This window comes from Panulirus ornatus, chromosome 15 (genome assembly GCF_036320965.1).
Source record: "Panulirus ornatus isolate Po-2019 chromosome 15, ASM3632096v1, whole genome shotgun sequence".
NCBI lineage: Eukaryota > Metazoa > Arthropoda > Malacostraca > Decapoda > Palinuridae > Panulirus > Panulirus ornatus.
Genome location: NC_092238.1, coordinates 18,623,383 through 18,648,512, shown reverse-complemented (window position 1 = coordinate 18,648,512; position 25,130 = coordinate 18,623,383). Strand labels below are relative to the sequence as shown.

The 25,130-nt window shown below is 41.5% G+C and overlaps 1 protein-coding gene across 1 annotated transcript in view; it reads right to left on the bottom strand.

The window, feature by feature from the left end:
- The window catches only part of LOC139753738 (tuberin-like), a 466,749-nt gene that overhangs the window by 296,518 nt on the left and 145,101 nt on the right, over positions 1–25,130 (bottom strand). The window contains exons 9-10 of the mRNA XM_071670535.1: positions 6,675–6,843; positions 4,802–5,032 (exon numbers count right to left, since the gene is read on the bottom strand). Of these exons, the coding sequence (XP_071526636.1) occupies positions 4,802–5,032; positions 6,675–6,843 (400 nt within the window). The remainder of the gene's footprint in view (positions 1–4,801; positions 5,033–6,674; positions 6,844–25,130) is intronic.

Genomic DNA, 25,130 nt, shown 5'->3' with positions numbered 1-25,130 from the left:
CCCCCCCATACACATGTACATACACATGTCCACACACGTGTATACATACCTACACAGCTTTCCATGGTCCACCCCAGACGCCTCACATGCCTTGATTCACTCCACTGACAGCACGTCAACCCCTGTATACCACATCGCTCCAATTCACTCTATTCCTTGCCCTCCTTACACCCTCCTGCATGTTCAGGCCCCGATCACACAAAATCTTTTTCACTCCATCTTTCCACCTCCAATTTGGTCTCCCTCTTCTCCTTGCTCCCTCCACCTCCGACACATATATCATCTTGGTCAATCTTTCCTCACTCATCCTCTCGATGTGCCCAAACCACTTCAAAACACCCTCTTCTGCTTTCTCAACCACGCTCTTTTTATTTCCACACATCTCTCTTACCATTACGTTACTCACTCGATCAAACCACCTCACACCACACATTGTCCTCAAACATCTCATTTCCAGCACATCCATCCTCCTGCGCACAACTCTATCCATAGCCCACGCCTCGCAACCATACAACATTGTTGGAACCACTATTCCTTCAAACATACCCATTTTTGCTTTCCGAGATAATGTTCTCGACTTCCACACATTCTTCAAGGCCCCCAGAATTTTCACCCCCTCCCCCACCCTATGATCCACTTCCGCTTCCATGGTTCCATCCGCTGCCAGATCCACTCCCACATATCTAAAACACTTCACTTCCTCCAGTTTTTCTCCATTGAAACTCACCTCCCAATTGACTTGACCCTCAATCCTACTGTACCTAATACCCTTGCTCTTATTCACATTTACTCTTAACTTTCTTCTTTCACACACTTTACCAAACTCAGTCACCAGCTTCTGCAGTTTCTCACATGAATCAGCCACCAGCGCTGTATCATCAGCGAACAACAACTGACTCACTTCCCAAGCTCTCTCATCCCCAACAGACTTCATACTTGCCCCTCTTTCCAAAACTCTTGCATTTACCTCCCTAACAACCCCATCCATAAACAAATTAAACAACCATGGAGACATCACACACCCCTGCCGCAAACCTACATTCACTGAGAACCAATCACTTTCCTCTCTTCCTACACGTACACATGCCTTACATCCTCGATAAAAACTTTTCACTGCTTCTAACAACTTTCCTCCCACACCATATATTCTTAATACCTTCCACAGAGCATCTCTATCAACTCTATCATATGCCTTCTCCAGATCCATAAATGCTACATACAAATCCATTTGCTTTTCTAAGTATTTCTCACATACATTCTTCAAAGCAAACACCTGATCCACACATCCTCTACCACTTCTGAAACCACACTGCTCTTCCCCAATCTGATGCTCTGTACATGCCTTCACCCTCTCAATCAATACCCTCCCATATAATTTACCAGGAATACTCAACAAACTTATACCTCTGTAATATATATATATATATATATATATATATACAAAGACATATACATTTATACACATGTACATATTCATACTTGCTGCCCTCAACCATTTCTGTCGCAACCCCACCACACATGAAATGGAATCCCCTTCCCCCCGCGTGCACACGAGTTAGCGGTACGAAAAGACAACAAAGGCCACATTCGTTCACACTCGGTCTCTAACTGCCATGAGTAATGCACCGAAAGCACAGCTCCCTTTCCACATCCAGGCCCCACAAGACTTTCCACGGTTTACCCCACATGCTTCACATGACCTGGTCCAATCCACTGACAGCACATCGACCCCAGTATGCCACATTGTTCCAATTCACTCTGTTCGTTGAGCGTCTTTCACCCTCCTGCGTGTTCAGGCTCCGACCACTCAAAACCTTTTTCACTCCATCCTTCCACCTCCAATTTGGTCTCCCACTTCTCCTCGTTCCCTCTGACACATATATCATCTTTGGCAATCTTTCCTCACTCATTCTCTCAATGTGACCAAACCATTTCAATACACCCTATTCTGCTCTCTCAACCACACTCTTTTTATCACCACACATCTCTCTTATCCTTTCATTACTTACTCAAACCACCTTACACCATATATTGTCCCTAAACATCTCGTTTCCAACACATCCACCTTCCTCCGCACAACCCTATCAATAGCCCACGCCTTGCAACCATATAACATTGTTGGAACCACTATTCCTTCAAACACACCAATTTTTGCTCTCTGAGATAATGTTCTCGCCTTCCACACATTCTTCAATGCTCCCAAAACCTTTGCCCCCTCCCCAACCCTGTGACTCACTTCCGCTTCCATGGTTCCATCCGCTGCTAAATCCACTCCCAGATTTCTAAAACACCAATTCCTCAAGTTTTTCTCCATTGAAACTTACCTCCCAATAGACTTTTCCTTCAACCCTACTGAACCTTTTAACCTTGCTCTTATTCACATTTACTCTCAACGCTCTTCTAACCCACACTTTTCCAAACTCAGTAACCAGTTTCTGCAGTTTCTCACCCGAATCAGCCACCAGTACTGTATCATCAGCGAACAACATTTGACTCACTTCCCAAGCCCTCTCATCCATAACAGACTGCATACTTGCCTCTCTCTCCAAAACTTTTGTATTCATCTCCCTAACCATCCCATCCATAAACAAATCAAACAACCATGGAGACATCATGCACTCCTTCCACAAATCTATATGTATGGAGCAGGGGCCTGAAAATCCTCCCCTCCCATTTTTACTTTTCCAAAAGAAGGAACAGAAAAGAGGGCCAAGCTATGATGTTACCTCTAATGCTCAGTTGAGGCTCTGTTCTTGATGCTACCTCACTTACATGGGAAATGGCAAATATGTATATATGAAAAAAATTCATACATATTCGCCATTTGCCTCATTAGCAAGGTAGCGTTAAGAACAGAGGACTGAGCCTTTGAGGTAATAGCCTCACTTGGCCCTCTTCTCTTTCACTTATTTTTGGAGAAATAAAAATCTAGAGGGTAGGATTTACAGGCCCCTCACTCTCTCCCCTTTTAGTTGCCTTATGCATCATGCAGGGAATGCATGAGAAGTTCTCTTTCTCCCCTATCCCCAGGGAGAGTATCATTAAATTTTTGGGAGAATAAAAAGACGTTTTGGAAGGAGGTAAATATAGTGCATAAGACAAGAGAACATTCTTTCGTCTGTTTCCTTACGCTACCTCGCTAATGCGGGAGACAGCGACAAAGCAAAATAAATATAAAAATATAATATCCACAACCAGACCCACAGACCTGTCCATAGTTTCTCTTGGCTGCTTCAAATGCCCTGGTCCAGTCCACTTATATTATGTCATTCCTTGTATACCACATTTGCTCCAAATCAGTTTGTCCCATGCATTCCTTTCCCCCTCTTGCATGCTCAAGCATTCAAAATCTTTTTCACTCCATCCATCCATCTCCATTATTGTTCCTTCCAATTCTTTTATATATCCTCTTTGTCAGCACATTCTTTCCATATGTCTGAACCAATTCAGCACACTATTCTAGCTCTTTTAACCATATTCTTCATGCTAACACACCCCTCTCTTATCCTGTTATAGTGAAAAGTCTTTGAGTTCAGCATGCCTGAGATGAACCTTTTGCTAAGCTAGGGATGTTTAGTTATGCAGATCATATTATGCTCCTGTCACTACCTCATTAATGCAGGAAACAGTAAACAACTATGAAGAAAAGTATTTGACATTTCCAGGGACTTATGATTAAGTAAAGAGTAAGGTCTGGAAGTTCAAGCTAATTCAATTAATAATACTGCCATCTAATTCATATCCTTCTTATAAACAAGGATTCCTTGTTTAATGTAATAGGTGCATTCTTGAAAAGTCTTACTCAAAGTGAAATTACTATAAATGAAGCCAACTTTACCAAAGTAGTACAAGGATTCTTTGTTCGTTGTAAATAGGTGCATCCCAGAAAAGTCTTACACAAAGTGAATTACTTTAAATGAAGCCAGTTTTACCGTAGTATGACATAAAATGGGGTATGCTCTGAGAAATATTTTTAGACACATTTCCTCGCATGCAATGGTCTGTGTGATATGTAAATTGATCATATGGCAAATTGAACTGTTTGACTGATGTAGACAGGATATCCACTATTGTATTGCATATTGTATTCACACATGGATATGGATATGTGTTTTTTCCCAGCAAATTGCAAATGACAGCTATAGAATGGAAGTGAGCAAAGAGGCCTTTTCTTGTCTGTTCTTAATGTTACCTCAATAATAGAGGAAATGACAAAAAAGTACAAAAAAAAGAGACAAATAATCAGTTCATGCATCAAATCAGAACACTGAAGAAAAAACAAAAACTATCTGAAAAGTATAAGTATACCATATAATTTTATCAATTATATGTTGATCATTTTGTACTGATGGGTTGCATTTGACCTAAGATGGCAAAGAAAAACATGTAAAAAAGACATGGAATTTTTTCTAATTTAAATTTTGGAGACCTTAAACTTTGGAAATTCTAAATGTCCATGAAAATTATCGCTGCTATAGTCTGAATAAGTTTATCAACATTTTCACATAATGCACACACTTTTCACTTCACACTCATTCTACTATTGTCTCACATTCACTCTTCACCATTTTACTCACCACCCTATCTACAACACTTGCTGTACAGTTTGCAACTGCAATTAAGCTCTTATCATCTTTGTTGTCTTTCTCCTACATATCTATTTTACACAATCAATATCTACTCTTTTCAAACTAACACCAAAAGTCTTGAAAAAATTATTCGTGCACAAAAATTAAAACAAATTACAGTATCAGCATACCCAGCCTTATATGATGAGTCTTCAAAAACACAGATTACTAACCTGGAGTCTAACTCTGGATACTCCTTCAAGAACAGCTTGTTTACAGTAATGGTGCTCCAAGCAGGCAATCAATATGCCATATGTCTGGATAGCAAACGATGAAGGTAACTCCCATAGTTTCTTTTTAAAGATTCGTATCAAACCAGCAACAGCTGCTATGATGTCTGCAGCTTCACTTTCTCGTACAACTTGCACAACATCGTCAGCATTTGAGTATGGTGCTATCACTATCTGAAAAATAAGTCATACTTTTTGAAAGAGGTTAAAGCCTGACATATTTCATATTTTCCAAATGAACCTAAGACCAGTCTTTGATCCAAAACCAAAGTTATTCAAATCATGGTACAAAGACTGTCTGTAAAAAAGCATACTGTTAACTTTAAATCTATACTTAAGGGTTTTAAAACATTTTACTGCAGCTGCTAGCAAAACAAAGTACACACATATATTTCTATTTTTCTCATACTTGTTTGTCTTTTCACCATAAAAAGCTAACACAGGGCACAGATGAAGAACAACCTTGTTTGCTTTCATCCACTCTCTGTCATCTATAATGTAATGAAACCAGAGTCCACCTATTCACAGCTAAGCATCAGAGACCTTTCCTTAGTTTTCCCTGGTACTACAGCTCACTGACAGGATGCCTTCTGTATACCACAACACTACTATCCACTCTATCCCATGTACATGTCACATCCCCCTGCATGGTTAGGCTCTGATCACTCACATCACACCAAAGGGTAAAATCATTACAAAATATAGTTTTATTGCATCACAAAGATCACATTATCATGTATTTCCTGTATGTGGTAGTATAACAGTACATTACATGGATATTGGGGATGGATTTTCTTAAAACTGCATACGGACAGAGTGTACAAAATTCAAATATCATCATAACATGCCCACACAATTATACTAAACAACCAAATAATAGAAAACGAAAAAAATAAAAATGTAAATCTAAAAAGAGAGAGAACAATTTTGGAAAAATATTTGATGCTCCATTTTTTTCAGTTTATCAGCCTTAGAATTACTCATGTCCAGTTTCTGATTTTACCAATGTAAAGCTTACAAATGTTCTCTTATTTGGCTTTTGTTAGCAAAAAATCTGAGCTGACTGCACTGAAAACTAAAATGCATGATTTCACATCAAATATATCTTTTCTGTTTTACCTGGTTTCATGTGAAAGAGCAACCAATTTTTCATATGAAAAAATTAATATACAGCCAAAAAACTTGTGAAGAAAAAAGTTCAGCATGACTCTTTTGTGCCAGAAGGTCATAACAAACTTCAAGCATGGGAGAGGATAATGTTAAGAGTAAGTTGTTGCACAAGGGTGTTAAGAAGCATAAATTTAAGTATCTGCAGGCTCTCAATGGCATTAGGTCTACAGAGTGAATACAGAATAAGCATAAATCAAAAGAACTGTTGTAATGAATAGCCAAAGCATGATTATCTGGATCATTTCTAAACAAATCTCTTTATGTTAGATGTTACTGTGATGTTATCTTGGAACCTGGCTCATCCACTTCATCTCTGTAAAACAGATGCATGGCTCACTATACAAAATGCAATTCTTAGAAATTACATTTGCTTAACTGTTTTTTTTTACTGCACACACTAAAAACTTACTCCAGTTGACCTACTCTAATGAAAAGTGTACATGCAAGACAACCAGCATTCATATAATATAAACAACTCTGTTCAATTCCTCCAGTCTAGTAAATAAAGAACCTGCCAAAAGTAACATATCAATCAACATAGCAAAGTATGAGTAAATGTGTATGAGTAAATGTGTATGAGTAAATATGCTAACATTGATGGGGAAATACATTCAAGAAGAAATGACAGTAAATGTCCTATATTTACCTTTTCCAGCATGCGAAGTATATCTGGCACAACAAAGGATTTCTGGGTGATGGCAATGTGGACAAGCAAATTGACGGCAGCTGTTCTCACTCCCACATTTTGTTCTGCCTCAATTCCTTCCATTTGCAGAGTGATTACATTTCTCACCATCTCTGTTCCATAAGTATGTCTACTGAATGAAAACAAGATCATTATTATCCAGAAACAATTATGAAAAAAAATACTCATATGGCTGATTGCCTCAATGTTCAACTCAATACAAATGTTACTAAATTAAGTCTGTTAAGTAGGCACCAAAGAACAATCTTTGAAAAATAGTTCCAATATATATCTTTTTTTATTTTTATTTTGCTTTGTCGCTGTCTCCCACGTTTGCGATGTAGCGCAAGGAAACAGACGAAAGAAATGGCCCAATCCACCCCCATACACATGTATATACATACACGTCCACACACGCAAATATACATACCTATACATCTCACTGTACACATATATATACACACACAGACACATACATATATACCCATGCACACAATTCACACTGTCTGCCTTTATTCATTCCCATCGCCACCTCGCCACACATGGAATACCATCCCCCTCCCCCCTCATGTGTGCGAGGTAGCAATAGGAAAAGACAACAAAGGCCCCATTCGTTCACACTCAGTCTCTAGCTGTCATGTAATAATGCACCAAAACCACAGCTCCCTTTCCATATCCAGGCCCCACAGATCTTTCCATGGTTTACCCCAGACGCTTCACACGCCCTGGTTCAATCCATTGACAGCACGTCGACCCCGGTATACCGCATCATTCCAATTCACTCTATTCCTTGCACGCCTTTCACCCTCCTGCATGTTCAGGCCCCGATCACTCAAAATCTTTTTCACTCCATCTTTCCACCTCCAATTTGGTCTCCCACTTCTCCTCGCTCCCTCCACCTCTGACACACATATCCTCTTTGTCAACCTCTCCTCACTCATTCTCTCCATGTGACCAAACCCTTTCAAAACACCCTCTTCTGCTCTCTGAACCACACTCTTTTTATTACCGCCCATCTCTCTTACCCTATTATTACTTACTCGATCAAATCACCTCACACCACATACTGTCCTCAAACATCTCATTTCCAGCACATCCACCCTCCTGCGCACAACTCTGTTCATAGCCCACGCCTCGCAACCATACAACATTGTTGGAACCACTATTCCTTCAAACAGACCCATTTTTGCTTTCCGAGATAATGTTCTTGACTTCCAAACATTCTTCAAGGCTCCCAGGATTTTCACCCCCTCCCCCACCCTATGATTCACTTCCTCTTCCATGGTTCCATCCACTGCCAGATGCACTAACAGATATCTAAAACACTTCACTTCTTCCAGTTTTTCTCCATTCAAACTTACCTCCCAATTGACTTGGCGCTCAACCTGACTGTACCTAATTACCTTGCTCTTATTCACATTTACTCTTAACTTTCATCTTTCACACACTTTACCAAACTCAGTCACCAGCTTCTGCAGTTTCTCACATGAATCAGCCATCAGCGCTGTATCATCAGCGAACAACAACTGACTCACTTCCCAAGCTCTCTCATCCACAACAGACTGCATACTTGCCCCTCTTTCCAAAACTCTTGCATTCACCTCCCTAACAACCCCATCCATAAACAAATTAAACAGCCATGGAGACATCACACACCCCTGCCGCAAACCTACATTCACGGAGAACCAATCACTTTCCCCTCTTCCTACACATACATATGCCTTACATCCTCGATAAAAACTTTTCACTGCTTCTAACAACTTGCCTCCCACACCATATATTCTTAATACCTTCCACAAAGCATCTCTATCAACTCTATCATATGCCTTCTCCAGATCCATATATGCTACATACAAATCCATTTGCTTTTCTAAGTATTTCTCACATACATTCTTCAAAGCAAACACCTGATCCACACATCCTCTACCACTTCTGAAACCACACGGCTCTTCCCCAATCTGATGCTCTGTACATGCCTTCACCCTCTCAATCAATACCCTCCCATATAATTTACCACGAATACTCAACAAACTTATACCTCTGTAATTTGAGCACTCACCTTTATCCCCTTTGCCTTTGTACAATGGCACTATGCAAGCATTCCACCAATCCTCAGGCTCCTCACCATGAATCATATATACATTAAATAACCTTACCAACCAGTCAACAATACAGTCACCCCCTTTTTTTATAAATTCCACTGCGATACCATCCAAACCTGCTGCCTTGTCGGCTTTCATCTTCCACAAAGCTTTTACTACCTCTTCTCTGTTTACCAAATAATTTTCCCTAACCCTCTCACTTTGCATACCACCTCGACCAAAACACCCTATATCTGCCACTCCATAATCAAACACATTCAACAAACCTTCAAAATACTCACTCCATCTCCTTTTCACATCACCACTACTTGTTATTGTTATCACCTCCCCACTAGCCCCCTTCACTAAAGTTCCCATTTGCTCCCTCGTCTTACTCACTTTATTTACCTCCTTCCAAAACATCTTTTTATTCTCCCTAAAATTTAAAGATACTCTCTCACCCCAACTCTTATTTGCCCTCTTTTTCACCTCTTGCACCTTTCTCTTGACCTCCTGCCTCTTTCTTTTATACATCTCCCACTCATTTGCATTTTTTCCCAGCAAAAATGTCGAAATGCCTCTCTCTTCTCTTTCACTATTAATCTTACTTCTTCATCCCACCACTCACCACCTTTTCTAATCAACCCACCTCCCACACTTCTCATGCCACAAGTATCTTTTGCACAAGCCATCACTGCTTCCCTAAATACATCCTATTCTTCCCCCACTCCCCTTACCTCCTTTGTTCTCACCTTTTTCCATTCTGTACTCAGTCTCTCCTGGTACTTCCTCACACAAGTCTCCTTCCCAAGCTCACTTACTCTCACCACTCTCTTCACCCCAACATTCTCTGTTCTTTTCTGAAAACCCCTACAAATCTTCACCTTCGCCTCCACAAGATAATGATCAGACATCCCTCCAGTTGCACCTCTCAGCACATTAACATCCAAAAGTCTCTCTTTCCCGCACGCATCAATAAACATGTAATCCAATAACGCTCTCTGGCCATCTCTCCTACTTACTAACGTATACTTATGTATATCTCACTTTTTAAACCAGGTATTCCCAATCACCAGTCCTTTTTCAGCACATAAATCTACAAGTTCTTCACCATTTCCATTTACAGTACTGAACACCCCATGTATACCAATTATTCCCTCAACTGCCTCCTTACTCACCTTTGCATTCAAATGACCCATCACTATAACCCGGTCTTGTGCATCAAAACCACTAACACACTCATTCAGCTGCTCTCAAAACACTTGCCTCTAATGATCTTCCTTCTCATGCCCAGGTGCATATGCACCAATAATCACCCATCTCTCTCCATCAACTTTCACTTTTACCCATATCAATCTAGAGTTTACTTTCTTACACTCTATCACATACTTCCACAACTCCTGTTTCAGGAGTAGTGCTACTCCTTCCCTTGCCCTTGTCCTCTCACTAACCCCTGACTTTACTCCCAAGACATTCCCAAACCACTCTTCCCCTTTACCCTTGAGCTTCGTTTCACTCAGAGCCAAAACATCCAGGTTCCTTCCCTCAAACATACTACCTATCTCTCCTTTTTTCTCATCTTGGTTACATCCACACACATTTAGACACCCCAACCTGAGCCTTCGAGGAGGATGAGCACTCCCTGCGTGACTCCTTCTTCTGTATCCCCTTTTAGAAATTCTGTTTCCCCTTTTAGAAATTAAAATACAATGAGGGGAGGGTTTCTGGCCCCCCCCCGCTCCTGTCCCCTTTAGTCACCTTCTAGGACACGTGAGGAATGCGTGGGAAGTATATAACTCAGGAAAATGAGGATGCACTACTAACTTTCATTACCAAATTTAGACTGTGCTATACAGCTCCTTTTGTTTATGACAAGTATACTGATAGTATTTTTTTCAATATAGGAAAACAACTAAAAAGTGGTTTTTGATAGTAGAAAAATATCCACAAGGGATGAGTTGCCAAGATGCCTTATCAAAGAAAAAGATCATTATTATGCCTTTAGAGGTTTCTTATCTGTGGACACTAAGTGCAAGTTCTTTAAAGGAGGGAATGAGCTCACCATATGAGCAAAAGTTCTTTTGAAGAATAGATGAATATAATTGTAAGGCTCATCAGATGAATTTCACAGTGTCATCATCATGGGGTTCTTTCCCACATTGAGAATGCAATTATGCCATACAACGGCATTGAAAAAAGGAAACAAAGACAAGCACTATCAAGGATGGGGAAGCATTGAGGAATGGCTCACTTTACTAAGGTAATAGTCTCTTGAAGTCAATAAACCTAATGAGGCTTTTTAATCATTCTTATGTGCAATAGAATTCTAACCAGTCATTTGAATGATGACATGCATGAGACAGCTAATACCATTTATGGGGTGAGATGGTCTGATAATACTTTTACTTGAAGCCTCAAATATTCTAGAATTAATTGAAAGTGCGAGTGGAGAATGAAAAAGTGAACAAATATCTAATGTAATATACCAACTGTTCTAATTCACAGCTCAGACTAATCGTGACATAGTCAGTTCACAAATCCAAGTAGAGGGCAACAGAAAATAATTCACTAAAGCAACCCTGGCACTTTCATTAAATTCAGTAACTTATCCATAAAGAAAATGTGTGTTTTTCTTGATGCCACTTTCACGGTGTGTTGATTGAACAGTACTCACTATAGAAATATGGTATCACCATGAGGTTTGGTGCTTAGCTGCTCAGGAAATTAGCAGGTTAGTGGGCAGAACAATGGTTAGATCTTTTAGAATAATCAAGCATGTTTAAAGCATGCAGAACTAACAGATACAATCAAACTTATATTGATGGAAAGAATAACAATAACAGTAGTTATATTAATGATACCAGTAATAATGTTACCCACAGTGAGAATGCAATTATGCCATACAAGCAAACAGCAATAAAAAAAGGAAACAAATACAAGCACCATCAAGGATGGGGAAGCAGTGAGGAATAGCTCACTTTATTAAAGTAATATTCTCTAGAAGTCAATAAACCTTATGAGGCTCTTTAATAATTCTTACGTGCAATAGAATTCTAACCAGTCATCTGAATGATGACATGCATGAGACAGCAAATACCATTTATGGGGTGAGATGGTCTGATAATACTTTTACAAGAAGCCTCAAATATTTTAGAATTAATTGAAAGTGAGACTAGAGAATGAAAAAGTGAACAAATATCTAACGTAAACTACCAGCTGTTCTAATTCACAGCTCAGACTAATCTTTACATACAGTCAGTTCATAAATCCATGTTGAGGGCAAAGGAAGATAATTAACTAAAGCAGCCCTGGCACTTTCATTAAATTCAGTAACTTATCCAAAAAAAATAATGTATGTTTTTCCTGATGCCACTTTCATAGTGTGTTGATTGAACATTACTCACTATAGAAATATGGTATCACCATGAGGTTTGGTGCTTTGCTGTGCAGGAAATTAGCAAGGTTAGTCGGCAGAACAGTGGTTTGACCTTTCAGAATACTCAAGCATGTTTACAGCATGCAGAACTAGCAGATTACAAACTTCTATTGATGGTGAGAATAACAATAACAGTGGTGATATCAATGATACCAGTAATAATGTTACCCATGTCTTAGGGTAGGTGAAAATGGTTTGAGTAAATGGAGATGCTTATCTCATCTGATTGATGAACTAGGTATTTCAAGTAAAAAAGAAAGAAGCATTTAAATAACTATCCAGTTTCATGTTTCCCTGTAACACAGTGTGCAGGGGCTGAGGATATTTATGGTTGATCTGCTAAATCTACAACAACACAGTCACCCTCTTTTTTTAATAAATTCCACTGCAATACCATCCAAACCCACTGCATTGCCAGCTTTCATCTTTCACAAAGACTTCACTACCTCTTCTCTGTTTACCAAACCATTTTCCCTAGCCCTCTCACTTCGCACACCACCTCGACCAAAACACACTATATCTGCCACTCTATCATCAAACACATTCAACAAACCGTCAAAATACTCACTCCATCTACTTCTCACTTCACCACTACTTGTTATTACCTCCGCATTAGCCCCCTTCACCAATGTTCCCACTTGTTCTCTTGTCTTATGCACTTTATTTACTTCCTTCCAAAACATCTTTTTATTCTCCCTAAAATTTAATGTTACCCTCTCACCACAGCTCTCATTTGCTCTCATTTTGACCTCTTACAGCTTTCTCTTGACCAGCTGCCACATTCTTTTATACATCTCCCAGTCATTTGCACTATTTCCCTACAAAAATTATCCAAATACCTCTCACTTCTAATTCACTAACAATCTTACTTCATCCTACCACTCACTACCCTTTCTAATCTGCCGAGACCTCCCACCTTTCTCATGTGACAAGCATCTTTTGCAAAAGCCATCAATACTTCCCTAAATACATCCCATTACTCCTCCACTACCCTTACATCATTTCCTCTCACCTTTTTCCAATCTCCACTCAATCTCTCCTAGTACTTCCTCTCACAAGTCTCCTTTCCAAGCTCACTTACTCTCACCACTCTCTTCACCCCAACATTCTCTCTTCTTTTCTCAAAACCTTTACAAATCTTCATCTTCACCTCAACAAGATAATGATCCAGCTGCCCCTCTCAGCATATTAACATCCAAAAGTCTCTCTTTCATGCACCTATCACTTAACACACAATCCAATAATGCTCTCTGGCCATCTATCCTACTTACACACATACACTTATGTTCCTACGAGTCCAAGGGGAAAAATGAAACACAATAAGTTCCCAATTGCACTTTCATGTAATAATCAAATCATCAGGGGAGACACAAGAGAAAAATATAAGTCAGTTGATAAAAAATGAAGAGACGAAGCTAGGACGCCACTTGGTAAACATGCGATTGTATCTTTCTTTTTTAACCAGGTATTCCCAATCACCAGTCCTTTTTCAGCACACAAATCTACAAGCTCTTCACCACTTCCATTTACAACACTAAACATCCAATGTACACCAATTATACCCTCAACTGCTACATTACATATATATATAAAAATGTATGGCTGCGAGGCGTGGACTATGGATAGAGTTGTGCGCAGGAGGATGGATGTGCTGGAAATGAGATGTTTGAGGACAATGTGTGGTGTGAGGCGGTTTGATCGAGTAAGTAACGTAAGGGTAAGAGAGATGTGTGGAAATAAAAAGAGCGTGGTTGAGAGAGCAGAAGAGGGTGTTTTGAAATGGTTTGGTCACATGGAGAGAATGAGTGAGGAAAGATTGACCAAGAGGATATATGTGTCGGAGGTGGAGGGAACGAGGAGAAGAGGGAGACCAAATTGGAGGTGGAAAGATGGAGTGAAAAAGATTTTGTGTGATCGGGGCCTGAAAATGCAGGAGGGTGAAAGGAGGGCAAAGAATAGAGTGAATTGGAGCGATGTGGTATACCGGGGTTGACGTGCTGTCAGTGGATTGAATCAAGGCATGTGAAGCATCTGGGGTAAACCATGGAAAGCTGTGTATGTATGTATATTTGCATGTGTGAACGTATGTATATACATGTGTATGGGGGTGGGTTGGGCCATTTCTTTCGTCTGTTTCCTTGCGCTACCTCGCAAACGCGGGAGAAAGCGACAAAGCAAAAAAAAAAAAAAAAAAAAAAAAAATTCATTATTTTCATTTATTTTGCTTTGTCACTGTCTCCCGCATTTGCGAGGTAGCGCAAGGAAACAGAAGAAAGAAATGGCCCAACCCACCCCCATACACATATATATATACACACATCCACACACGCAAATATACATACCTATACATCTAAATGTACACATATATATACACACACAGACACATACCCATGCACACAATTCACACTGTTTGCCTTTATTCATTCCCATCGCCACCTCGCCACACATGGAATACCATCCCCCTCCCCCCTCATGTGTGCGAGGTAGCACTAGGAAAAGACAACAAAGGCCCCATTCGTTCACACTCAGTCTCCAGCTGTCATGCAATAATGCCCGAAACCACAGCTCCCTTTCCACATCCAGGCCCAACAGAACTTTCCATGGTTTACACCAGACGCTTCATATGCCCTGATTCAATCCACTGACAGCACGTCAACCCCGGTATACCACATCGATTCAATTCACTCTATTTCTTGCCCGCCTTTCACCCTCCTGCATGTTCAGGCCCCGAACACTCTAAATCTTTTTCACTCCCTCTTTCCACCTCCAATTTGGTCTCCCACTTCTCCTTGTTCCCTCCACCTCCGAACATATATATCCTCTTGGTCAATCTTTCCTCACTCATTCTCTCCATGTGCCCAAACCACTTCAAAACACCCTCTTCTGCTCTCTCACCCACGCTCTTTTTATTTCCACACATCTCTCTTACCCTAACATTACTTACTCGATCAAACCACCTCATACCACTCATTGTCCTCAAACATCTCATTTCCAGAACATCCACCCTCCTGCGCACAATTCTATCCATAGCCAACGCCTCGCAACCATACAACATTCTTGGAACCACTATTTCTTCAAACATACCCATTTTTGCTTTCCGAGATAATGTTCTCGACTTCCACACATTCTTCAAGGCTCCCAGGATTTTCGCCCCCTCCCCCACCCTATGATTCACTTCTGCTTCCATGGTTCCATCCGCTGCCAGATCCACTCCCAGATATCTAAAACACTTTACTTCCTCCAGTTTTTCTCCATTCAAACTTACCTCCCAATTGACTTGACCCTCAACCCTACTGTACCTAATAACCTTGCTCTTATTCCCATTTATGGATGGGGTTGTTAGGGAGGTGAATGCAAGAGTTTTGGAAAGAGGGGCAAGTATGAAGTCTGTTGGGGATGAGAGAGCTTGGGAAGTGAGTAAGTTGTTGTTCGCTGATGATACAGCGCTGGTGGCTGATTCATGTGAGAAACTGCAGAAGCTGGTGACTGATTTTGGTAAAGCGTGTGAAAGAAGAAAGTTAAGAGTAAATGTGAATAAGAGCAAGGTAATTAGGTACAGTAGGGGTGAGGGTCAAGTCAATTGGGAGGTAAGTTTGAATGGAGAAAAACTGGAGGAAGTAAAGTGTTTTAGATATCTGGGAGTGGATCTGGCAGCGGATGGAACCATGGAAGCGGAAGTGGATCATAGGGTGGGGGAGGGGGCGAAAATCCTGGGAGCCTTGAAGAATGTGTGGAAGTCGAGAACATTATCTCGGAAAGCAAAAATGGGTTTGTTTGAAGGAATAGTGGTTCCAACAATGTTGTATGGTTGCAAGGCGTGGGCTATGGATAGTGTTATGTGCAGGAGGATGGATGTGCTGGAAATGAGATGTTTGAGGACAATGTGTGGTGTGAGGTGGTTTGATCGAGTAAGTAACGTAAGGGTAAGAGAGATGTGTGGAAATAAAAAGAGCGTGGTTGAGAGAGCAGAAGAGGGTGTTTTGAAATGGTTTGGGCGCATGGAGAGAATGAGTGAGGAAAGATTGACCAAGAGGATATATGTGTCGGAGGTGGAGGGAACGAGGAGAAGTAGGAGACCAAATTGGAGGTGGAAAGATGGAGTGAAAAAGATTTTGTGTGATCGGGGCCTGAACATGCAGGAGGGTGAAAGGAGGGCAAGGAATAGAGTGAATTGGATCGATGTGGTATACCGGGGTTGACGTGCTGTCAGTGGATTGAATCAGGGCATGTGAAGCGTCTGGGGTAAACCATGGAAAGCTGTGTAGGTATATATATTTGCGTGTGTGGACGTATGTATATACATGTGTATGGGGGTGGGTTGGGCCATTTCTTTCGTCTGTTTCCTTGCGCTACCTCGCAAACGTGGGAGACAGAAAAAAAAAAAAAAAAAAAAAATATATATATATATATATATATATATATATATATATATATATATATATTATTTTTTTTTTTTTTTGCTTTGTCGCTGTCTCCCGCGTTTGCGAGGTAGCGCAAGGAAACAGACGAAACAAATAGCCCAACCCACCCCCATACACATGTATATACATACGTCCACACACGCAAATATACATACCTACACAGCTTTCCATGGTTTACCCCAGACGCTTCACATGCCTTGATTCAATCCACTGACAGCACGTCAACCCCGGTATACCACATCGCTCCAATTCACTCTATTCCTTGCCCTCCTTTCACCCTCCTGCATGTTCAGGCCCCGATCACACAAAATCTTTTTCACTCCATCTTTCCACCTCCAATTTGGTCTCCCTCTTCTCCTCGTTCCCTCCACCTCCAACACATATATCCTCTTGGTCAATCTTTCCTCACTCATTCTCTCCATTTGACCAAACCATTTCAAAACACCCTCTTCTGCTCTCTCAACCACGCTCTTTTTATTTCCACACATCTCTCTTACCCTTACGTTACTTACTCGATCAAACCACCTCACACCACACATTGTCCTCAAACATCTCATTTCCAGCACATCCATCCTCCTGCGCACAACTCTATCCATAGTCCACGCCTCGCAACCATACAACATTGTTGGAACCACTATTCCTTCAAACATACCCATTTTTGCTTTCCGAGATAATGTTCTCGACTTCCACACATTCTTCAAGGCTCCCAGAATTTTCGCCCCCTCCCCCACCCTATGATCCACTTCCGCTTCCATGTTTCCATCCGCTGCCAGATCCACACCCAGATATCTAAAACACTTCACTTCCTCCAGTTTTTCTCCATTCAAACTCACCTCCCAATTGACTTGACCCTCAACCCTACTGTACCTAATAACCTTGCTCTTATTCACATTTACTCTTAACTTTCTTCTTTCACACACTTTACCAAACTCAGTCACCAGCTTCTGCAGTTTCTCACATGAATCAGCCACCAGCGCTGTATCATCAGCGAACAACAACTGACTCACTTCCCAAGCTCTCTCATCCCCAACAGACTTCATCCTTGCCCCTCTTTCCAAAACTCTTGCATTCACCTCCCTAACAACCCCATCCATAAACAAATTAATCAACCATGGAGACATCACACACCCCTGCCGCAAACCTACATTCACTGAGAACCAATCACTTTCCTCTCTTCCTACACGCACACATGCCTTACATCCTCGATAAAAACTTTTCACTGCTTCTAACAACTTGCCTCCCACACCATATATTCTTAATACCTTCCACAGAGCATCTCTATCAACTCTATCATATGCCTTCTCCAGATCCATAAATGCTACATACAAATCCATTTGCTTTTCTAAGTATTTCTCACATACATTCTTCAAAGCAAACACCTGATCCACACATCCTCTACCACTTCTGAAACCACACTGCTCTTCCCCAATCTGATGCTCTGTACATGCCTTCACCCTCTCAATCAATATATATATATATATATATATATATATATATATATATATATATATATATATATATATAGAAGCAGTGAAAAGTTTTTATCGAGGATGTAAGGCATGTGTATGTGTAGGAAGAGAGGAAAGTGATTGGTTCTCAGTGAATGTAGGTTTGCGGCAGGGGTGTGTGATGTCTCCATGGTTGTTTAATTTGTTTATGGATGGGGTTGTTAGGGAGGTAAATGCAAGAGTTTTGGAAAGAGGGGCAAGTATGAAGTCTGTTGGGGATGAGAGAGCTTGGGAAGTGAGTCAGTTGTTGTTCGCTGATGATACAGCGCTGGTGGCTGATTCATGTGAGAAACTGCAGAAGCTGGTGACTGAGTTTGGTAAAGCGTGTGGAAGAAGAAAGTTAAGAGTAAATGTGAATAAGAGCAAAGGTAATTAGGTACAGTAGGGTTGAGGGTCAAGTCAATTGGGAGGTGAGTTTGAATGGAGAAAAACTGGAGGAAGTGAAGTGTTTTAGATATCTAGGAGTGGATCTGGCAGCGGATGGAACCATGGAAGCGGAAGTGGATCATAGGGTGGGGGAGGGGGCGAAAATTCTGGGGGCCTTGAAGAATGTGTGGAAGTCGAGAACATTATCTCGGAAAGCAAAAATGGGTATGTTTGAAGGAATAGTGGTTCCAACAATGTTGTATGGTTGCGAGGCGTGGGCTATGGATAGAGTTGTGCGCAGGAGGATGGATGTGCTGGAAATGAGATGTTTGAGGACAATGTGTGGTGTGAGGTGGTTTGATCGAGTGAGTAACGTAAGGGTAAGAGAGATGTGTGGAAATAAAAAGAGCGTGGTTGAGAGAGCAGAAGAGGGTGTTTTGAAGTGGTTTGGGCACATGGAGAGAATGAGTGAGGAAAGATTGACCAAGAGGATATATGTGTCGGAGGTGGAGGGAACGAGGAGAAGAGGGAGACCAAATTGGAGGTGGAAAGATGGAGTGAAAAAGATTTTGTGTGATTGGGGCCTGAACATGCAGGAGGGTGAAAGGAGGGCAAGGAATAGAGTGAATTGGAGCGATGTGGTATACTGGGGTTGACGTGCTGTCAGTGGATTGAATCAAGGCATGTGAAGCATCTCGGGTAAACCATGGAAAGCTGTGTAGGTATGTATATTTGCATGTGTGGACGTATGTATATACATGTGTATGGGGGGGTTGGGCCATTTCTTTCGTCTGTTTCCTTGCGCTACCTCGCTACCTTTCTAAAATGGGAAACAGAAGAAGGAGTCACGCGGGGAGTGATCATCCTCCTCGAAGGCTCAGAGTGGGGTGCCTAAATGTGTGTGGATGTAACCAAGATGTGAAAAAAGGAGAGATAGGTAGTATGTTTGAGGAAAGGAACCTGGATGTTTTGGCTCTGAGTGAAACGAAGCTCAAGGGTAAAGGGGAAGAGTGGTTTGGAAATGTCTGGGGAGTGAAGTCAGGGGTTAGTGAGAGGACAAGAGCAAGGGAAGGAGTAGCAATACTCCTGAAACAGGAGTTGTGGGAGTATGTGATAGAATGTAAGAAAGTAAATTCTCGATTAATATGGGTAAAATTGAAAGTTGATGGAGAGAGGTGGGTGATTATTGGTGCATATGCACCTGGGCATGAGAAGAAAGATTATGAGAGGCAAGTGTTTTGGGAGCAGCTGAATGAGTGTGTTAGCGGTTTTGATGCACGAGACCGGGTTATAGTGATGGGTGATTTGAATGCAAAGGTGAGTAATGTGGCAGTTGAGGGAATAATTGGTATGCATGGGGTGTTCAGTGTTGTAAATGGAAATGGTGAAGAGCTTGTAGATTTATGTGCTGAAAAAGGACTGATGATTGGGAATACCTGGTTTAAAAAGCGAGATATACATAAGTATACTTATGTAAGTAGGAGAGATGGCCAGAGAGCGTTATTGGATTACGTGTTAATTGACAGGCGTGCGAAAGAGAGACTTTTGGATGTTAATGTGCTGAGAGGTGCAACTGGAGGGATGTCTGACCATTATCTTGTGGAGGCTAAGGTGAAGATTAGTATGGGTTTTCAGAAAAGAGGAGTGAATGTTGGGGTGAAGAAGGTGGTGAGAGTAAGTGAGCTTGGGAAGGAGACCTGTGTGGGGAAGTACCAGGAGAGACTGTGTACAGAATGGAAAAAGGTGAGAACAATGGAGGTAAGGGGAGTGGGGGAGGAATGGGATGTATTTAGGGAATCAGTGATGGATTGCGCAAAAGATGCTTGTGGCATGAGAAGAGTGGGAGGTGGGCTGTTTAGAAAGGGTAGTGAGTGGTGGGATGAAGAAGTAAGAGTATTAGTGAAAGAGAAGAGAGAGGCATTTGGACGATTTTTGCAGGGAAAAAATGCAATTGAGTGGGAGAAGTATAAAAGAAAGAGACAGGAGGTCAAGAGAAAGGTGCAAGAGGTGAAAAAAAGGGCAAATGAGAGTTGGGGTGAGAGACTATCAGTAAATTTTAGGGAGAATAAAAAGATGTTCTGGAAGGAGGTAAATAGGGTGCGTAAGACAAGGGAGCAAATGGGAACTTCAGTGAAGGGCGTAAATGGGGAGGTGATAACAAGTAGCGGTGATGTGAGGAGATGGAATGAGTATTTTGAAGGTTTGTTGAATGTGTCTGATGACAGAGTGGCAGATATAGGGTGTTTTGGTCGAGGTGGTGTGCAAAGTGAGAGGGTTAGGGAAAATGATTTGGTAAACAGAGAAGAGGTAGTAAAAGCTTTGCGGAAGATGAAAGCCGGCAAGGCAGCAGGTTTGGATGGTATTGCAGTGGAATTTATTAAAAAAGGGGGTGACTGTATTGTTGACTGGTTGGTAAGGTTATTTAATGTATGTATGACTCATGGTGAGGTGCCTGAGGATTGGCGGAATGCGTGCATAGTGCCATTGTACAAAGGCAAAGGGGATAAGAGTGAGTGCTCAAATTACAGAGGTATAAGTTTGTTGAGTATTCCTGGTAAATTATATGGGAGGGTATTGATTGAGAGGGTGAAGGCATGTACAGAGCATCAGATTGGGGAAGAGCAGTGCGGTTTCAGAAGTGGTAGAGGATGTGTGGATCAGGTGTTTGCTTTGAAGAATGTATGTGAGAAATACTTAGAAAAGCAAATGGATTTGTATGTAGCATTTATGGATCTGGAGAAGGCATATGATAGAGTTGATAGAGATGCTCTGTGGAAGGTATTAAGAATATATGGTGTGGGAGGAAAGTTGTTAGAAGCAGTGAAAAGTTTTTATCGAGGATGTAAGGCATGTGTACGTGTAGGAAGAGAGGAAAGTGATTGGTTCTCAGTGAATGTAGGTTTGCGGCAGGGGTGTGTGATGTCTCCATGGTTGTTTAATTTGTTTATGGATGGGGTTGTTAGGGAGGTAAATGCAAGAGTCCTGGAAAGAGGGGCAAGTATGAAGTCTGTTGGGGATGAGAGAGCTTGGGAAGTGAGTCAGTTGTTGTTCGCTGATGATACAGCGCTGGTGGCTGATTCTTGTGAGAAACTGCAGAAGCTGGTGACTGAGTTTGGTAAAGTGTGTGGAAGAAGAAAGTTAAGAGTAAATGTGAATAAGAGCAAGGTTATTAGGTACAGTAGGGGTGAGGGTCAAGTCAATTGGGAGGTGAGTTTGAATGGAGAAAAACTGGAGGAAGTGAAGTGTTTTAGATATCTGGGAGTGGATCTGTCAGCGGATGGAACCATGGAAGCGGAAGTGGATCATAGGGTGGGGGAGGGGGCGAAAATTTTGGGAGCCTTGAAAAATGTGTGGAAGTCGAGAACATTATCTCGGAAAGCAAAAATGGGTATGTTTGAAGGAATAGTGGTTCCAACAATGTTGTATGGTTGCGAGGCGTGGGCTATGGATAGAGTTGTGCGCAGGAGGATGGATGTGCTGGAAATGAGATGTTTGAGGAAAATGTGTGGTGTGAGGTGGTTTGATCGAGTAAGTAACGTAAGGGTAAGAGAGATGTGTGGAAATAAAAAGAGCGTGGTTGAGAGAGCAGAAGAGGGTGTTTTGAATGGTTTGGGCACATGGAGAGAATGAGTGAGGAAAGATTGACCAAGAGGATATATGTGTCGGAGGTGGAGGGAACGAGGAGAAGAGGGAGACCAAATTGGAGGTGGAAAGATGGAGTGAAAAAGATTTTGTGTGATCGGGCCTGAACATGCAGGAGGGTGAAAGGAGGGCAAGGAATAGAGTGAATTGGAGCGATGTGGTATACAGGGGTTGACGTGCTGTCAGTGGATTGAATCAAGGCATGTGAAGCGTCTGGGGTAAACCATGGAAAGCTGTGTAGGTATGTATATTTGCATGTGTGGACGTGTGTATGTACATGTGTATGGGGGGGGGGTTGGGCCATTTCTTTCGTCTGTTTCCTTGCGCTACCTCGCAAACGCGGGAGACAGCGACAAAGTATAAAAAAAAAAAAAAAATATATATATATATATATATATATATATATATATCCCTGGGGATAGGGGAGAAAGAATACTTCCCACGTATTCCCTGCGTGTCGTAGAAGGCGACTAAAAGGGGAGGGAGCGGGGGGCTGGAAATCCTCCCCTCTCACTTTTTTTTTTAATTTTCCAAAAGAGGGAACAGAGAAGGGGCCCAGGTGAGGATATTCCCTCAAGGGCCCAGTCCTCTGTTCTCAACGCTACCTCGCTAATGCGGGAAATGGCGAATAGTATGAAAGAAAGAAAAAAATATATATATATCCCTGGGTATAGGGGAGAAAGAATATTTCCCACGCATTCCTGACGTGTCGTAGAAGGCGACTAAAGCGGACGGGAGCGGAGGGCTGGAAACCCTCCCCTCCTTGAATATTAACATTCTAAAAGGGGAAACAGAAGGAGTCACGTGGGGAGTGCTCATCCTCCTCAAAGGCTCATATTGGGGTGTCTAAATGTGTGTGGATGTAACCAAGATAAGAGAAAATAGGTAGTATGTTTGAGGAAAGAAACCTGGATGTTTTGGCTCTGAGTGAAACAAACCTCAAGGGTAGAGGGGAAGAGTGGTTTGGGAATATCTTGGGAGTAAAGTCAGGGGTTAGTGAGAGGACAAGAGCAAGGGAAGGAGTAGCACTACTCCTAAAACAGGGGTGGTGGGAGTATGTGATAGAGTGTAAGAAAGTAAACTCTAGATTGATATGGGTAAAACTGAAAGTGGATGGAGAGATATGGGTGATTATTGGTGCATATACACCTGGGCATGAGAAAAGAGATCATGAGAGACAAGTGTTTTGGGAGCAGCTGAGTGAGTGTGTTAATAGTTTTGATGCATGAGACCAGGTTATAGTGACAGGTGATTTGAATGCAAAGGTGAGTAATGTGCCAGTTGAGGGAATAATTGGGGTACATAGGGTGTTCAGTGTTGTAAATGGAAATGGTGAAGAGCTTGAAGATTTGTGTCCTGAAAAAGGAATGGTGATTGGGAATACCTGGTTTAAAAAGAGGGATATACATAAGTATATACGTATGTAAGTAGGAGAGATGGCCAGAGAGCATAATTGGATTACGTGTTGATTGATAGGCGCGCAAAAGAAAGACTTTTGGATGTTAATGTGCTAAATGGAAATGGTGAAGAGCTTGAAGATTTGTGTCCTGAAAAAGGACTGGTGATTGGGAATACCTGGTTTAAAAAGAGGGATATACATAAGTATATACGTATGTAAGTAGGAGAGATGGCCAGAGAGCGTAATTGGATTACGTGTTGATTGATAGGCGTGCAAAAGAAAGACTTTTGGATGTTAATGTGCTGAGAGATGCAACTGGAGGGATGTCTGATCATTATCTTGTGGAGGCGAAGGTGAAGATTTGCGGAGGTTTTCAGAAAACAAGAGAGAATGTTGGGGTGAAAAAAGTGGTGAGAGTAAGTGAGCTTGGGAAGGAGACTTGTGTGAGGAAGTACAAGGAGAGACTGAGTACAGAATGGAAAAAGGTGAGAACAAAGAATGTTAGGGGAGTGGGGGAGGAATGGGATGTATTTAGGGAAGCAGTGTGGCTTGCGCAAAAGATGCTTGTGGCATGAGAAGTGTGGGAAGTGGGTAGATTAGAAAGTGTAGTGAGTGGTGGGATGAAGAAGTAAGATTATTAGTGAAAGAGAAAAGAGAAACATTTGGATAATTTTTGAACGGAAATAATGCGAATGGCTGGGAGATGTATAAAAGAAAGAGGCAGAAGGTCAAGAGAAAGGTGCAAGAGGTGAAAAAGAGGGCAAATGAGAGTTGGGGTGAGAGAGTATCATTAAATTTTAGGGAGAATAAAAAGAAGTTTAAGGAGGTAAATAAAGTGCATAAGACAAGGGAACAAATGGGAACTTCAGTGAAGGGGGCAAATGGGGAGGTGATAACAAGCAGTGGTGATGTGAGAAGATGGATATGAGTATTTTGAAGGTTTGTTGAATGTGTTTGATGATAGAGTGGCAGATATAGGGTGCTTTGGTCGAGGTGGTGTGCAAAGTGAGAGGGTTAAGAAAAATGATTTGATAAACAGAGAAGAGGTAGTAAAAGCTTTAAGGAAGATGAAAGCCGACAAAGCAGCGGGTTTGGATGGTATTGCAGTGGAATTTATTAAAAAAGGGGGTGACTGTATTGTTGACTGGTTAGTAAGGTTATTTAATGTATGTATGACTCATGGTGAGGTGCCTGAGGATTGGCGGAATGCATGCATAGTGCCACTGTACAAAGGCAAAGGGAATAAGTGAGTGCTCAAATTACAGAGGTATAAGTTTCTTGAGTATTCCTGGGAAATTATATGGGAGGGTATTGATTGAGAGGGTGAAGGCATGGACAGAGCATCAGATTGGGGAAGAGCAGTGTGGTTTCAGAAGTGGTAGAGGATGTCTGAATCAGGTGTTTGCTTTGAATAATGTATGTGAGAAATACTTAGAAAGGTAAATGGATTTGTAAGTAGCATTTATGGATCTGGAGAAGGCATATGATAGAGTTGATAGAGATGCTCTATGGAAGGTATTAAGAATATATGGTGTGGGAGGCAAGTTGTTAGAAGCAGTGAAAA